General features: G+C 54.3%; 1 protein-coding gene across 8 annotated transcripts; it reads right to left on the bottom strand.

Annotated features, from left to right (window-relative positions):
* Positions 1 to 114: 114 nt before the first annotated feature.
* Positions 115 to 14,035, bottom strand: CDK16 (cyclin dependent kinase 16). 8 transcript variants are annotated; one of them, XM_074359591.1, is made up of 17 exons: positions 13,568 to 13,687; positions 10,223 to 10,306; positions 8,834 to 9,038; positions 8,089 to 8,222; positions 7,862 to 7,987; positions 7,720 to 7,776; positions 7,507 to 7,621; positions 6,819 to 6,913; positions 6,661 to 6,723; positions 6,285 to 6,408; positions 6,010 to 6,130; positions 5,803 to 5,900; positions 5,612 to 5,717; positions 5,488 to 5,530; positions 5,247 to 5,337; positions 4,115 to 4,192; positions 2,176 to 3,728 (listed from the first exon to the last, which is right to left on the bottom strand). In XM_074359591.1, exons 2-17 carry the CDS (start codon positions 10,226 to 10,228, stop codon positions 3,688 to 3,690), a joined length of 1,503 nt encoding a protein of 500 aa, XP_074215692.1. In that variant the 5' UTR covers positions 10,229 to 10,306; positions 13,568 to 13,687; the 3' UTR covers positions 2,176 to 3,687. The 8 variants fall into 8 exon arrangements, with proteins under 8 accessions (XP_045361094.1, XP_045361093.1, XP_045361091.1 ...); XM_045505138.2 differs by lacking the exons at positions 10,223 to 10,306; positions 13,568 to 13,687 and adding an exon at positions 14,009 to 14,035 and having other exon boundaries at positions 115 to 3,728; XM_045505137.2 differs by lacking the exons at positions 10,223 to 10,306; positions 13,568 to 13,687 and adding an exon at positions 9,284 to 10,111 and having other exon boundaries at positions 115 to 3,728; positions 5,488 to 5,551; positions 5,648 to 5,717.
* Between the last annotated feature and the right edge of the window lie 2,368 nt (positions 14,036 to 16,403).

Below are 16,403 nucleotides of genomic sequence, written 5' to 3'. Positions count from 1 at the left end.
CCGAAGGGCTAGGCGGGCATTGGACCGTGGGCGGTGATCTCTGCGACCAATCAATAGGCGGGGTAAAACCTCCAGTTGAGAACTAAGAAGGACAAAGGTGCTTGGTGGGATTCTAACGCCATGTTGTTAGGGCAAACGGTTGTGTGGCAGGTGGAGGTAGAGGTCCCCGAGGTGGAGTATTGGGGAGTGCTCGGGGGGCACACAGAGGTTCCAGGTCTTCTCGGCCCCATCCTCTGCTGGGGACCGCGGGCCCCCATCCTGGTAGCGGCATTTTTGTTAGCCTGACCAGAATACCCTTCCTTCATTCCACTACCCTTGTCCTCCATCAAAACCTAATGCAAAAGAGGTCACCACTTTCTGAGCGCCACCCAGGCCTGCGGGCCTTTTCCCTGCCTGAACTGGTTTTATTCTCCCGGCCAGCCCAGAGTGTTGAAGGCAAGTCAGCCCCAGGCCCTGTGGATTTGTTGGAGTTACAGCAATGATAATAAGTTAGCTCTGTTGGTTTATTGCATGTAAATCGTAGCCTTAGGCAGCAGATTGCCTATGGGCAACAATGGGGCTAGCTGAGGACCAGAAACTTTAATTCACTTTGCTCCATCTAGTTAAGTGGTGGAGTTATGGTTCGAACTTAGGAATTCCAGTTCCAGGGCTTGTGACCGTAAAACACTAGGCTAGAGAGTCTCAAACTGTGGTCCTAGGCTACCAGTTCATGAGACCCTTTCAGGGGGTTCACAAATTCCTAACTATTCACAGTATTTTTTCGTGGTCATTCTCTCTTGCACATATGATGGAAGTTCCAGAGGCTGCATGACATAAGCAGAAGCTCTTGGGGTGTGCTGAGGCCAAAAGTTTGAGAACTAGTCCACTAGGCCAGGATTTTTCAACCTAGGCACTATTGACATTTCTCTGCTGTAGGAAGCACTGCAGGATGTTTAGCTTTATCCCCAGGCTCTACCCACTAGATACCAGCAGCATCCCCCAGTTGGGACAACCAAAAGTGTCTCCAGACACTGTCAAATGCCCTCTGGGGGTGGGGAAGAGCATCTCCCGCTGACAACCAGTGCAGTAGGCTATGCTATCCATTACTTTGCTAGGGCTCCCAGCCCCTACATGTTGGTGATAACTAGTATTTCCCTTTTTGGCTCCCAGCATCCACCTGCCTATTGGCTTTCCCCACCTGACCATCTCACAGACTCCCCAAGAGAGGCTCATGATTCTAGGTCTGTTCCAGTGACTTCCCTCACTATCACCACCTATTCCCACAGGCAAAAACACCTTGCCTTGTCACACCTCTAGGCCCATGCATACACAGGTCCCTGGGCCTGGGGTGTCGAGAATACCCTTTCCCTGCACAATTTCAAATCTCACCACCACCTGTACACTCTGAGGGAGGACAGGAGCAGCCCTCTCACCTGGGGATCCCCAAAGTAACATTCAAGTTGGGTCTGGCACATGGCAGACAGCTGCTCTACAAGCCCAACTGAAGCGTGTCAGATTCTCTGGACTGACTCTCATTGCCCCTCTGCAGACTCTCCTCCCCACTTAGCTGATCATCTGTCCTTCCTACAATCCAACAAGAGGTCCTCCTCCCTAGGCCTAGACTCAGTTTCTCCACCTTCCAGAGGCCAGCCTCTGCCCACACCAATGACCCTACCACTTCCCAGAGCAGCTGGGTGAATTCGAGTCCTTCTGAGTCTGGCCTGGCAATCTTGTCTCCTTTCACAAGGTCTTCATTTCCCCTGCCTCCCTTCCTGCCAGAGGCAGCCATATCATCTGCTTCTAGCCAAAGGATGGCACAAGAAGTTTGCTGAGGAGCTTATGGAAGTTTCAGCCTGCTACAAGGCAAGAGTCAGGTAGGGAGGATGTTTTCCCCGCTTGCTTTCCCATCTTTGGGGACGTGGCAGCCACCATGGAACCACAAAGCTGTAAGCTATCACCAAAGTGCTGAGAGGAACACAGCAGAGGCCTATGGGCCACTGCCGCCACTGGACTTCAGTAACCAGCCACTTAGGTTTGCTGTTACCTGTAGCATTTGCCTGGCTCTGCCCGCCTCACTTCTGCCCGTAAGGCTATCCTAGGCTTTACCCAAGATGGTGGACTGGGGCTAGAACTCCCAGGACAAAGGAAATCAAATTCTTGACTTGAGGCCAAGTCCCAGGTTGTCCTTTGACCTCTGGCCTCTCACAAACCATTGCATCCTCCCCAGGGTCATCTCACACATGCCCACTGTTTCCATTACTTCCTAGACACCAATAATCCAAACTTCCAATTCCATCAGGAAAGGACCTCATTCCTGAATTTGATCGATGTACTAAAGGATTCCCCTATCTACTCAGTGGTTCAAAATCTACCCTCCTCTCATATTCCCTCTCCAACTGGCCTGCCTCAAGGTCCCAGGTAGATATGTCATGGTCATACTGGTTTCATTGGGCCTTCCAAGTGTCCTTCAAACGAACAGCCTGTCTGCACTCACCAGTCTCTACCCTGTCTGGCTTCCTGATATTCTTGGGTAAACCTGACTCCTCTCCCTGCTAGATTCTTAGCCCGTCCTCTGTACAGCCTGCCCTAGCCGCTTCAACTTGATGTTCCATGGTTGTGTGTGCAACCACTCAGATGTCTTTTTCATAGTCCTGACGTGTCCCTGGCCCACTCCCAGTGCTCTCCTAGATGGGGACCAGGTATGAATTCTCCAAGGTCACAGGACTCACTCTAGGTTGAGCCTACTCCCACCCCCACAGGGATTTGCAATCAGGTTTTTCACTTTAGACTTTTTAATATTTCATACAGCGATTATGGTGCATTCAGGAACCCAACCCCCCAAACCCCCCTAGGAGGGCCCTGCCCCTGCCCTCCCACCCCATTTGAGGGCCCCAGGGTTTAGAGTGGAGGAAGGGGAGGTAACCACCCATCTGAGGACTAACCCCAGAAACTGTCCCTGCCCTGCCTCACCTTCCCCGGGGGTTAGGGGGTAACGCCTGGGCACAACCCCCTATGTGCCCCTCTGTCCCTGCTTGTGCGCATACACACACTATGGCTCCTTGCTGTGTCGGTCAGTTCCTGGCAGGGCCCCTACTCAGCAGCACCGAGTGGGATGGGGGCAGGAGGGCTGGGCTAGGGAGACCCTGAGAAGGAGGCCCCAGCTATGGGACTCCAGGAGGGAAAGAGTGGGGGCCCCCCACCTCATCCATCTCCCAGAGAGTCTCCAGTAGTCCCCAAGTCCCCCTGCAGCTGGGGATGGCAGGTGGGGGTCAGAAGGCGAGTGGTCAAGGCATGCTTTCCCTTAGCTGACCCCAGGGTCTGGTGATGGTCAGGGTTCTGAATAGGGGCTGTGTCCCTGCCATGGAAAGGCTGGGAGCGGGGCTTCATTGCACAAAATACTGTGGGAGGGCCACACGAAGTGGGTGGGGCCCAGCCAGTCTGTATACAGAGATATTGCATTTAAAAAATGAAAACCTCATTTAAAATTAATTAAAAAAAAACAATGAATGAAACAAACAAAAAAAAGGCCCACACAACATGAGGCAGGTGGGGCAGGGCAGGAAAACAGGCAGGGGAGCCTCAGACCCAAGGCATCACCATGTCTTGTCTGAGTCTGAGATCCCCAGCCTGGGCTAGCTCCGGCCCCTGGCTGGCCGTGGTGTAGTGGTCCTGGGGGAGGGTATGATGGGGAGGGGTATAGGCCTGGCCTCAGCGTGGGAGGCTGGCACGGCCATGCTGTCCGCCGGCAACTACCGAGACAGAGACACAGAGATAGAGAGAGACAGACAGACAGACAGACGAGGCGAGGGAGCGATGAGAGCTTTGTTAGCACCCAGCAGACAGGCCAATGGGTGGGTATTCGGACAGGCAGCAGGGGACATGTGGGCAGGCGAGCATGAGTCAGGCAGGTAGGCAGGCAGCAAGCAGGGAGGATGCAGTTGGGGGCTGCCCTGTGAGGGGTGTGGCATCCCTCCAGCTGCTGCCTGCTGGGGCCTCAGTCTGTGGCTTAGAACTCGGTGTCCACCACTCGGAAAGCTGGCCTGCCTGCGGGCGAAAGCAGAGCGGATGGCTGTTGGTGGGCAAGCAGGTAGGTGAACAGGACAGGGGAGAGGGCAAGGACCACACCTATACCTACCTGAGTCAGGCATTGACGAAGACCGAAAGCTGGCCTCCTTTTGTAGCTGGATCTCCTTTAGTGCAAATATGGAAGTAGCTGTGGATGGAGGAGAGAGAGAAGTGGGGCATGACCCATCAGGTCATCCAGGACCACCTCCCATGTGAGCCCATCGGGGAAATGAGAAAAAAATGCCTTTTCTTTGAGAGCCCTGACTTTTACCCATCAAATAATCCCCCACACAAACCAGCTTCAAGCAGGGGAAATGGAATATGGACTATTACACGACACCAAGAAATCATTCATTTTGTCAAGGATGATAGTGGCATTGCAATTACCCCATGTTAAGTCTAGATGATGGATGGTATTTGGGATTTGACTGAGACTAATCCAATGGACCAGTATTTTTTAGTGTGATAATGGTATTATTGTTACGTTTTTAAAATATTTTAGAGATACATACTGAAATTACTTATAGATGAATGATGTATCTGGGGCTTGATTCAAAATAAAGAGGTAATATAGATAAAACCAGATTGGCCATGAGTTGACTTGTTGGAGTACTTGGGGACTTAGCATATTATATGGTCTAATGTTTAAATATATCAAATTTTAAAATGTCCATATTAAAACGTTTTTAAAAGTCAGATACAAAAAGAAAACACCACATGTGACTCCAATTCTGGAGGGTACAAAGATGGGGAAAACTTATCTATGCTGTTAGAAGTCAAACTAGTGGTAACCCTTGGAGGGGATGCCAGGAGTAACTGAAGGAGGCAGGAGGGCACTTTGGGGGAGCTTTTCATGTCCCATTTCTTGGCCTGTATGCCGGTTACATAGGTGTTTAGTTTGTGAAAATTCATTGCGCTGTATACTTACGATCTGTGCATTTCTCAGAATCTATTTTACCACGTTTACTTTTTTAAAAAGGTAAAGTGATGTTGCACCGGTTTTTAAAGTATGTTTGAAAATTTCCATGAAAGGTGAGAGGAATTGAAAGCTAAGAAACTTTTTTTTGTAATCACCAACACATCACACACGTGAACAAGGGCACACCCGCACCGCCCACCCCCAGACGACCTGCCCAGCTGTCTGCGGCAGTCCTGTTCCCAAGGGCCCCCCACTGGCTGGCCCATTCCCCAGTTCTACTCACTGTCAGGAAGTTTGTGGATCCGCTCCCCCAGACTGAGGAAGAATGGATGTTTCATGGCGTCGTCTGCGGAGATCCGATTGCGACCTTCAAACTGAGCGTGTGTCGGGGTAGGGGAGTATTGACAGTTTCAACGAGTAGGCATCTCTTCCTCCCCGCCCCAGACCCTGCCTCTGTAGCTCCCTGTCTCCCCACACCTAGAATCCACTGGCTCCCCAAGGCTGGCCCAGGAAGGTGGTCTCACCTGCAGCAGCTTGGTGAGGAGGTCAGCCCCGTCGCTGTCAAGTCTACCGCAAGGACAAGGGGACCTGTTTTAAATTGAGTTTGGGTACTCTGGACCCTCACACCCACCCACCCACCAGCCTCACCGGGGTGCATGGCTCAAAAGGGCCTCGGCTCGGTACTTGGGGTAGTTGTATGTCTTGAACTCTTCATTGGACAGGATGCCTGGCCACGTCTCCTCAGTTGGGGTTCCTGGCAGGGAAGCAGTTACCCTAAGCATCTCACAGGGCCTCCCTGCATGAGGTCCCCGCAGCTCCTAGGGCTCGTGCCTCCTCACCCAAGATGCGGAAGATGAAGTGCAGCTGTTCCTCCACCGTGGAGCCCGGGAAGAGGGGCCGGCCTGTGGCCATCTCATAGAAGATGCAGCCCACACCCCTGGGCAGGGAGGGCACAGTGAAGAGGGAGATGGTTGGCTGGTTGGCCACTGTGACCAAGCCACCCCTCTTCACCACATGGCCTCTGCCACACTTCCACCTGTCCTCACCACATGTCAATCTGAGTGGAGTAGTCTGTGGACCCGAGCAGGATGTCGGGGGGCCGGTACCATAGCGTTACCACCTCATTGGAGTAGGTCTTCGTTGGAATTGACTTGGCCCGGGCCAGGCCTGGTAGGTGGAGAGAAGGGGCAGCTGAAATTGAGGAGTCCTGGACAGTCTCGGGGAGAATGCATCTGGGACTGAGGGCGTCCTAAGCCAAGCCTGGAGAGGCTGAAGGGGACTGAGGCTAGGTGGTCACGGGGAAGGGGAAAGCCAGGAGTACCGAAGTCGGCCAGCTTGAGCTCTCCTCTCTCGTTGATGAGCAGGTTCTGGGGCTTGAGGTCTCGGTGTAGCACCTTCTGCCGGTGGCAGTAGGCCAGGCCACGGAGCAGCTGGAACAGGAACAGCTGGGGACCCAGGAACGGCAGGCAGAGGTCAAAGAGTATTCAGCAGCCTGACCCCCAACAGGCACTGTCCCCCTCCCAAACACCAGCACTGAGCCCAGAGCCTTGTCTCACAAAAGAGGACAGGGTCCCAATGCCCTCCAGGGGCTCCCAGCAAAAAAGCCAAACGGGAGAAGTCTGTTTCTGGGAGATTTGTGGGGTGCAGTGGGCGAGCAGGGGGCCCCCTTGTGCCCCTGCTTCTTGCCCCACACCCACTTTCACATTGTGCATGTTGATGACGTTCCCACAGTCATCCAGGTACTGCTTCAGGTCCTTGTCCTGAAAGAAGAGCAGGTAGAGGAAAGGGGGTCACATCCTGTGGCTCCTGGCCATCTCCCCACCTACCTCCCAGGACCCAAACCACCCAACCTTACCAGGTACTCAAAGACAAGGGTGAGCGACTTCTCTGTGTGGATAATGTCGTGTAGCGTGACGATGTTGGCGTGTTTGAGGTCCTTGAGCAGGGACACTGCAGGAAGCATGGGGGTGGGACGAGAAAGAGTCAAGGCCCACCTTCAGGATAGAGGTGAGGAAGAGGACCAGACAGGGATTAGCCCGGGTCTCCTTCTTTCCCCGTGCAGTTTGGGGTGGTGGCTCACAGCCACCGGCCCTAACACACCTGAGATCAGGAAGAAGGTGTGTACCCAAGTTCCAGATGTGGAAACTAAGGCTCAGAGAAGATTATAGAGCAAGAACCTGGATTACTGCCTCAGGCTTATGTGATACTAGACTTTCACAACCAGCTTTTGGTTTCTGCAAAGGGGCTTTGCTCCAACCCTCAGTACATAGGCCTGCAGCTTCTTGTGAAAATGAGTTTGCACAGTGAATTTCTATGCAATTCAGATTCATTCCGTTGTGTCAAGTAAAGTGGTGAGCATTCTCAGGGGCATTCTCAGAACCAAAGCAAACACCCTGCTTTCCAATTCATCTACCTCTTCTCCACACAGGAAGGTTCCTGGTTACCCTGATTTATTATCTGGATATGTGGGTAATGGGCACTTTCTCATGAAGCCCAGAGCAACAGCAGGGCAGAAGCCTGGGGCAGATGGGGTGAAGCTGTACCTTCCCGGATGGCGGTGCAGGGCGCCCCCTCTTCGTGTTCCAGTCTGATCTCCTTGAGCGCCACAAGGTTGTCTGTGAGCTTGCTTTTGCCTTTGTAGACGGTGGCATAGGTACCCTGGGACATGAGGAAGAGTGACAAGAGAGCAGCTATGGGGCTGCAGAAAGTTTCCACTGACCCCCGTCTCTACCATGGGCTCCCTGGCTGTCTCTCACCTCTCCCAGCTTGTCCAGCTTGATGTAGGTCTCCAGTTTCCCAAAGCCGATCTCAGACTGTGGGGTAAAGGAGGCAGATTGAAGCACGCTTAGCGGAAAGGACTTGGGGGCGGGGGAGGAGACAGGAACAGAAGATGCTCACCAGGCTGACCCGGCGGAGGCGGCGGCTGAGGGGCTTGTCGAAGATGGGGCTATTGAGGGTCAACTTCTCAAGGTAGCCCTCGGGCAGCCGGATGTCGGCTGGTAATGACAGGCGCTTGTTGATATCCTAGCAGGTAAGATGGGGGACAAACAGGACCATGAGCTCCAACTCCCCAGGCCTGACCCTCTTTTCCAGCCCCGCCACTGCTGGGACAGGGGGTTAAGCACCTCAGTGGAGATCTTGCGCGGGGGGTGGTTGCGCATGCGCACCCTCACTGGTGACTGCACCTCATCCGAGGACGTGGCTGAAGCCTGGTCACTTTCCCCGTCAGACCCCATCTTCAAGTCCTCGTGTACAATCTCTGGTAGTGGGGACAGGGGGACGGCAGGCCAGGTGGGTTCAGGAGCCCAGGACAACCCCCCCCACCCCCACGTAACACATTCCCTCATCACACACGTGTGCACACGGCCCCCAGAGCAGCCTGGAATCTCTCAGGGAGAGGGTGGGAAGGCCCAGGGAGGTTCACACGGGTCAAGACAGGTTGAATTGTTGGGGGGGGGCGGCAATAGTCACCTAGTGGAGCACCCCGTTTCAGCGGCGAGCTGAGACTGCAGCTGGCCCAAGGCCAGTGAGCAGGCAGCGGCAGAGGTAGCCAAATGCCCTGGGAAGGCAGGCCCAGGGCAGGCAGGCGCCAGGAGGCCTGAGGGGCCTGTCACAGAGCGCAGGAGAAGGGCAGAGGGAGGCTTGGGGCAGCTGCGGCAGGTGGGGCACCCTTCCTCCCAGAGGCCTGGGCACAATGCCAAGGAAAGGGGCACAGATGGACAACAGAGAGAAGGTGTTGGGAGAGGACAGCAGAGATAGGGGAGAAAACGGAGAAAGGAAAATGAAAATAACGCAAGTCTAAGAAAAACTCAGCTGGAAGGCAGCACACCTAGGGACCAGTCTGGGAGCGGGAACGGTCAGTGGACCCACCTGGTGCAGAGCTGAGTGGACCCCGCCCAGAGCGAGGTTCCCCAGGGGCAGCACGTGTGGGGGCCTCTCCAAGGTCACTGCCGCCGCCGCCACTCTCATCCAGGCCTATCTGTTCAGGGGCACCATTGGTCTTGTCTACACCTCGGCCCCCTCGGAGTGTCATTGACAGCTGCCGTTTGATCTTCTTCATCCGATCCATGGCGACCTGAGCAGGGGAGATGGATGGGAATGGGTCCCACATTAGCATTTGCCTGACCACCACGGGCCCCCTAAAACCTATGACAGCCCAGTGAGGCGCACAGCCATGAACATGTGTCAGTATCTGCCCAACCACCATGGAGCGCTGGAACCACTCAGGATTCCTGGAAACCTGCCATGGATGAGGACCTTTGTCAGTGCCCGCCACCTATGACAGCCAGCCCCTGGGGACCCTGCTCCTAAGTGGCTCACCTGGGTACTGAGGCTTGGGTGGCTGGCTGAGGGAAAGGGCCAAACTGACGGAGTGCTGGCCTCTATGGGAGCAGCCTCACTGTGGGAGCAGAGGGCTTCACAGCAGGCATTCTCGACTGCACTGGCACTGATGGACCCAGCCACCTGTCGGGCACGGGGCTTGCCCAGGACCTCAGGACCACTGACACGACCCCGGCCACGTCCAAAGGATGACATGTTTCTCTGGCACCAGCCCCACATCACCCCCAACTACCAAGGCAGAACCCTCCCTGTGGCCACAAGAACTCTCCTGCTTCCCCCAGCAACCATCGTCAAGGTAACCAGTGTACTATCCCACTGGTTACTCAGGTGAGGGGGGGTTGGGGGCTGCCTAGACCCAACCACTGGGTGGGGTCATGGGGGGGATCTTGATGCATACCAGCTATGCTGAGAACTGCTGGAAAGGTTCAATCAGGTTGGGACCATAGGGTCCGACCCAGATTTTTACAAGCCAAGTCACATTTCTCCTCTATTTGGGAATATATCACATCTCCCTTATCATCCCAAATAAACATCTCAGTCTTTAATATGGCCCACAAGGTCTTACCGCATTCACCCCATTACCTCTCTGGTCTCACCTCCCCCTTGATCATTGCTAGTTGGTATTTTGCAACCACCCCAAAAGTTCCACCACAGGGCCTTTGCACTGGCTGTTCCCGATACCTAGAATACCCTTCCCCCATATTTCAAAATAGCTCATCCCCTCCCTCACCCACTTCAGGCCATTGCTCAAATATAACCTTTTCCATAGATTACCCTCCATGAATAACCCTATTTAAAATCTCAATCATCCTAAGCTCCCTCACCTTGCCAATTATCCCCCCCCAGCACTTATCACCTCCTCAGAAATGACACCATCTACTTATTGGTTTCTTTATTCTTTACTGTCTGTCTCCTCACCGCCATAACTAGAAGATCAGCTCCGCCAGGGTAGATTTCTGTCTGTTTAGGTCACGGCTATATCCTGAGGACCTGGAACAGTGACTGACACAAAGTAGATGCTCAAAAAGTGCTTATGGCAGAAATTAATGAATGGGGTGGGGGGGCAAAGGAGGGCCTAGAAACCAACCTCTGTCAGGGTGAGGAGGGTGAGTCCCTGCTACTCATGAAAAACCCCAGACAAAGTGGCCCAGGGACACTGGCATTGGCAAGATGACCTAGATGGGGCTGCTGGAGGGAATGGGGCCACCAAAAAGCTGAGGCCGGCCTTCTTCTGCTTCCTCCTGGGCTCTGGGCCAACAAGGAGGGGGAAAGACCTGGCCCAGGAACCATCTGGACTCACAGCAGGGCCTAAGATGGCCCTGGGCCCAAGGGAAGTGGAGCTAGATAGGAGGTTGAGGATGAGGCTGGGGGTGGATTCGAGGAGAGAAGTGGGTCATCTGTCACCTTGAAATCAGGTGCTTACCCCAGTGGCTTCCAAACCCCGCTTCTGCCTGCCTGAACTCATCACCCCCAGGATGGGCAGAGGGGCCAGCCTAGCAGGAAGACCTCAGTAAAGAGGATGAAGTCTATCCAAAGAACCCAGGATAACATTAACGAAAAAAATCCTGACCCAGGAGGCTGAACACTGAACATGAAGCTGAGGAAGGTGAAGTGTGGCCAGGCCCCAAAGACTGTCTTGTATCCGTATGGCGCAGATATCCAGTCGCTTTGCCTGCTGGGGCAGGGAATGGGGGATCTGAGGCGGGGAGGAGGGTGACTGTAAGTAGGGCTAGATGGAGGATGAGGAGGGAGCCAGAAGGAATCATGAGTCTATGACCCCTAACTGGAAACCCCAAGGGTTTGGCATGTTCCAGAGTTCATTTTGGGGGGAATTTTAGGAAGATGGGGTACAAAATCTGTGTATCATACAACACCCCCAGCAGGGGGACCCTGTGAACAGAGACATTTGAACATCAATATGCAGTAAAACTTGTAAATATCATTTCAGTTTTCTGAGATTTTTAGACTTTCAGAATAGTGAAGGAGGGAGCAAGAAACTGGATACACAACCCCTCTCAAAAAAGGGCACATGTCCTTCTTGACACCCCCCACCCAGAGGACACACCCATCCTCAGAATACCCTCACATCCAAGTATACTCACCACCTCACATCACACCGACCACTGTGGACACAGTCATCACTCTGCTAACTCCCATAGGGACACACCACCCTCATCCTGTCCAGAACCATCCCATAAGCACACACTGGCCTCTCACTGTGTCCTGCTTCCTTCAGTACACACTGGACCCTCAAGAAGGCTTCTTTGCATCTTAACTGCCATCAGCACTGCAATTTCCCTATTTATCTCTAACCTCCATCAGCATACAAAGCCCCAGCAGAGCACTGAACTCTGTTAGCACACAGTTGGGCCCCTCTAAATTAACTCTTACCACCATACTCTTGGGCCCCTCGCAGGCCCAGGTGCTTGTTAGCTTCTCCACAGCACTCACTGCTCCCCTAACATGATTCCGACCCCTATTAACATGCACTTGGGACCCGCTACAGCTAACCCACATTAGCACTCACTGGACCTTCACACTGTCCTGAATCCCATTAACACAAAGTGCACCCTGCAGATTCCGATTCCTGACCTGTTTTGCCCACACTGGGACCCCTCCACAGCAAGGATCATCATTAACATGTATTCTGGTCCTCCCACTACCCTGTCCCCCCCACCTCTCATCAGCACAAGCTGGACCTTCACTTCACCGTGACCCCTATTAGCACACACTGGGCCTCACACAGTGTCTCCCCATTAGCACAGCCTGAACCTGGACTCAGCTCTATTCTCCAGGGATGCACAAACACACTGTTCTATAATAGCCTGACCCTCATTAGCACACACAGATCCTCATTCAGCCCGGAACCCCATTAGCCCACTCCAGCCCTCCATGGCTCTAATCCACTTTAGCACACCTAGATCTTCCCATAGTCCTGTCCTTTATTTCTCTTTGCTTCAACTCCTCCACAGCTCTAAGCCCTGTTGGCTGACACTTGGATCCTTTCACAGCCCTGAGCGTCCCTATGGCACACTAGATCCCCTCCACAGCTCTACCCCCCATTAGCATTCCTGGGGACCTCAACACACCACAGGCCCCCACGGACACAGGGGCACACACGGCCTTCACAATGTTCTGACACTCATTAGCATATTCCAGACCTCATACTGCTCTGATTCTCGCCCCCTCCAATCCCGGCACACATTTAAGCGCCTCCATGACTCTAAACCCACCTTAGCAGTCATTAGAACTTCATCTGTTACCCTGCCCCTTCTTAGGGCGTCCTAGAGTCTCTCAGATCCCCTGACCTCATGGACACACATACACACTGATCTCATACCATCTTGATCCTTAATACACTGACCCTCTTACAGTGCTAAGATACTTCCCTTGCCACCAACCACCACCCCACACACAGAGCCACAATTCTGATACCCATTAGCAGAGGCTCAGGTCTTCCACCAGTCTGCCCCCATTAGCTTACACTGGGCCTTGGACTACCCAGACCTTCATTACCATATGCACATATCCTCTATGGCTATGACCGCCCCCATTGGCACCCTCTCAATACGGGAGTTTTTCCACTACCCTGCCCTCCATGAGCACACCCTGGACCCTCACACCCTGCAGTCCCTCATGGACAAATACACAGTAGTAACACCATCCTAACCCTCATTACCACACTCAGGGCCTCAGAGCCCAAATCCTATGAGCACACCTTCTGGTACCTCTACCACCTCATCCCCCAGTGACACACACAGGGCCTCTCTACAGCTATAACCCCATTTGCATACCTCAGTACTCCTCTGACGTCCTCTCCCCTGTTACACATCTCCTCGGGTCCCTCCATCGCCTTGCACCGCCCCTCTGTTAGCACACACTGGGCCTCAAAACCTCACACAGCGGTAAGACTTTTATTATTATCACATGATCGGACCCCTCCACAGCTCAGGTCCCCATTAGCAAACCTCGAGTCTTTCACCACACGGCCACCTATCTCCACACCCTCTGGTCCTTCGATCACCCCGCTCCCCATTAGCACCCACACTACTTCCCATCCCCAGCTTCCAGACCGGGCCCAGGGCGGGGCCAAGGTCAGGGAGGCCCCGAATGACCCCCCGTCCCGGTGCATTCTGGGAAACTCGCCGCGGGAGGGGGCACATGCCAGCGGTGCAGCCCAGACCCCTGGGCACCGCCCGGGGTCTGGGTTGGTTCTGCAAAAGGAAGGGCAGCCCCCGCCCCACGCCTCGGGGACGCGCTCACCGGCGGGGGCGCGCGAGCAACCTCAGCGCCGCGGGGCCGGCGCGGCGGCGCCTGGGGCGGCGGCCCGGGCTGAGGCCGCGCGACCTCCTTCTCCTCCTGTTCGCCGCAGGCGCCCGTCCCAGTAGTCTTCGGCCATGGCTGCTGGGCCCGGGCCGCCGCCGGCTGAGGAGGAGGAGGCGGCGGCGGCGGCGGTGGCTGAGGCGGAGGCGGCGTCCCGCTCAGCCGGCCATGAGCTTGGCCGCTGCGGGCGATGCCCCCGGGCTCGTTGGCGCCGGCTCGAATCCGAGAGCTCACGGCGGCTCGCGGTTCAGAGCCGACTGCTCGCGGAGACGCGGCGGATCCCAGGGCCGAGCAGCCAATGGCCCAACCACTGCGCGCGCCGCGCTCCGCGCATGCGCACGCACGCGCTGGACAGGGTGAAGTGGGAAGGAGGGGACTCACCTCGGACTGCATGTACCAAAAAACCCGTCCACAGCGGGAGGGGGCGCGGCCATTGCGCGCCCACTGGGGAATGTGGCGCTGGCCCTGGAACGGCGCCAGGGGGAAGTGTAGAGGTTGCTTAGTACTCAGTTCCGATCTTGCTAGAAGTTTGCTAGCTCCGAAGCGGGCAGCAGCCAGTGACAGCGTGTCAGTCACCAGTCGCTCCCCCTACTCAGTCTCACTTGGTACATCCCCATGATGGCAAACGGGACTTTTGCAAGGAGGAAAAAGACAGTGAGGCACTCAGTCCTAGTTCCTTGAGGAGCCTCAAGAGGCAGCGGTTTTAAAGGTTCGCGACAAGATGATTTTTCTAGGAGAGGTGGCCTGGAGAATCATTGGCTTTTACCACCTTAGATAGGACAGAGTCTAGCCCCGCCCAGCTTCTCCCCACTCCTCCCCGATCGCGAGCTCATTGCCGCTGTGAACGTGTGCGGCCCCGCCCTTTGAGGTTGTTGCCCAGCCAATCGGATTTGCTCCTTGGGGTGAGGCAGAGCAAGAATGAAAGGCGTGGCCTGGCTGAAGAGGCGTGATTTCACTGCCCCGACCACGCCTCTGCCAGGTCTTCATTGGTTTTTACAGTAGAGGAGGCGGGTCCTCCTTTTTGTTCTGCGCTCCTTTCTTACCATAGATCAAATATCTCACAAGATGATTGGTCAAAAGACCATTCAATCGCATTTCATCCCGCCTTTAACCCCTCCCATCTCCGTCAGAGAGGCTCACAGGGTGGAGCCTAGGCTGATGGGAAAGAACAGACCTTTAGAGGGGCGAGTGCATTACTGCGCATGCTTGGGACTTGGGGCTGGAAGGAGGCCTCTTTTCTGTCTCAGACGAGGATTTGCACTCCGAATTGGGTTTTCCTGCCACCCTTCCTGCCACCTCTTCTGGCCCGCCAGAGCCCCGCCCATGGCTCCTCCCAACCCCTGGGCTTCTGCGGTTTTCCATTTTATTTATTGGGCGCCTGTTGTGTGTCAAGCACTGCCTGGCAGAGCTAATCCCTCGCCCTTCTCTGCCTGGAAAACTCCTACACTATCACCAAGCCCAGTTCAAATGGCGGCAGCCTCTGGCAGGACTTCTAGAACATTTTTACACTGCACCCTAGTCCACAGTCAGCTTCCCCACCTCTCCTGGGCTTCCCTTTATGGCACCCTTGGTCACACCAGTTAGTTTTCAGTAAGGTTCGTCCTAGCGAGGATTTAGGGGAGCATGAGAGGAACGGAAATAATTTGACAAAGACAAAAGTCCACCACTGAAACGATAATCAGGTCCATCATTTCCCTGACTTCATCTCTTACCTTTCTCACTCCACTCCAGCCGTACTAGTATCCTAGTTGTTCCTGTATAAAGCAGGCACAATCCAGCCTCAGGGACTTTGCACTTGCTGCTCCCTTTTCCTGGAATGCTCTTCCTCCAGATATCCACAGGCCTCGCCCTCTTCTTCCAAGTCCTTGTTTCAGTGTCACCTTCTTCATGAAGTCTTCCCTGACTCCCGTATTTTAAAATGCCTACCTGCACCCCCATCATTCTGGACCTGGCTCTTCTGAATTGCACAGATGAACTTATAACACACAACTTACTTAGCGTGTCTACTGTCTATTCTGGGTCTCACCCTAGGAAAACAAGCACGCGCACACACATAAACACGTGCATCCCACCCCGGGACAGGGATCTTTTTTATGTTTCTGTCTCCAATGCCTACAGTAGCGCCCGGCACACAGTAAGCACTCGACAATGTTTACTGAATACTTGATGACAAATAATTCTAGAAAGAGACAAGAAGGGACAACTTTATCCCACCCTTTGTGTCTGCTAGGTGCAGAGGGCTCAGTGCAGTGACGCACCCCTGCCCACTGAGCCCTGGTCTCCCATCTTGCTGGTGTTGTAATAGTTGGCAAATGTGCCAGGGCATGTGTGGGGAACTAAGATGCAACCAAGATTTATAGGGGTTTTGATGAGGAAGCTGTTCTTATACTTTCTGCGCATGAGGTAGCAAGGGGATCCAGGGGCTGTGGTGGCGAAGGGACAGCAGTGTCTGGAGAATCAGGTGTAATGAGGGAGATACAGTGAACAAGGTCTAGAGTACCCATGAAGGCACTGGGACACTGGAGAAAGGAGGCAGAGGAATCAAGTTTGGGTGCAAGTGTCAGATGCTGTAACAGTGGGAACAGCAGACAGAAGTGTGGCGTATTTAGCATACTCTAAAGCAGTGATAATGGAAGAAGTAACTGTGGTAAGAAAACCTCTCCACTTGACCTAGACAGACAGCATCACCACTAAGTGGATGCCAGAGGTACAGCACTTCAGTCCCTAATGTCCTGGTGGGGAATGAAAGGAAATATGGAAGGATGAGGTCACCGAA

The sequence above is a fragment of the Camelus bactrianus genome, chromosome X (genome assembly GCF_048773025.1).
Source record: "Camelus bactrianus isolate YW-2024 breed Bactrian camel chromosome X, ASM4877302v1, whole genome shotgun sequence".
In the NCBI taxonomy this organism is placed as follows: Eukaryota; Metazoa; Chordata; class Mammalia; order Artiodactyla; family Camelidae; genus Camelus; species Camelus bactrianus.
This window is presented reverse-complemented; position numbering and strand designations above follow the sequence as displayed.

Coding starts and splice junctions, on each gene's coding strand:
- CDK16 (XM_045505135.2), bottom strand. CDS start 9,523: ATGTGGGGCTGGTGCCAGAGAAACATGTCATCCTTTGGACGTGGCCGG. Junction 5,901..6,009: donor TCCACTCAGATTGACATGTG/GTGAGGACAGGT, acceptor CTCCCTGCCCAG/GGGTGTGGGCTGCATCTTCT. Junction 5,718..5,802: donor CTTCATCTTCCGCATCTTGG/GTGAGGAGGCAC, acceptor CTTCCCTGCCAG/GAACCCCAACTGAGGAGACG.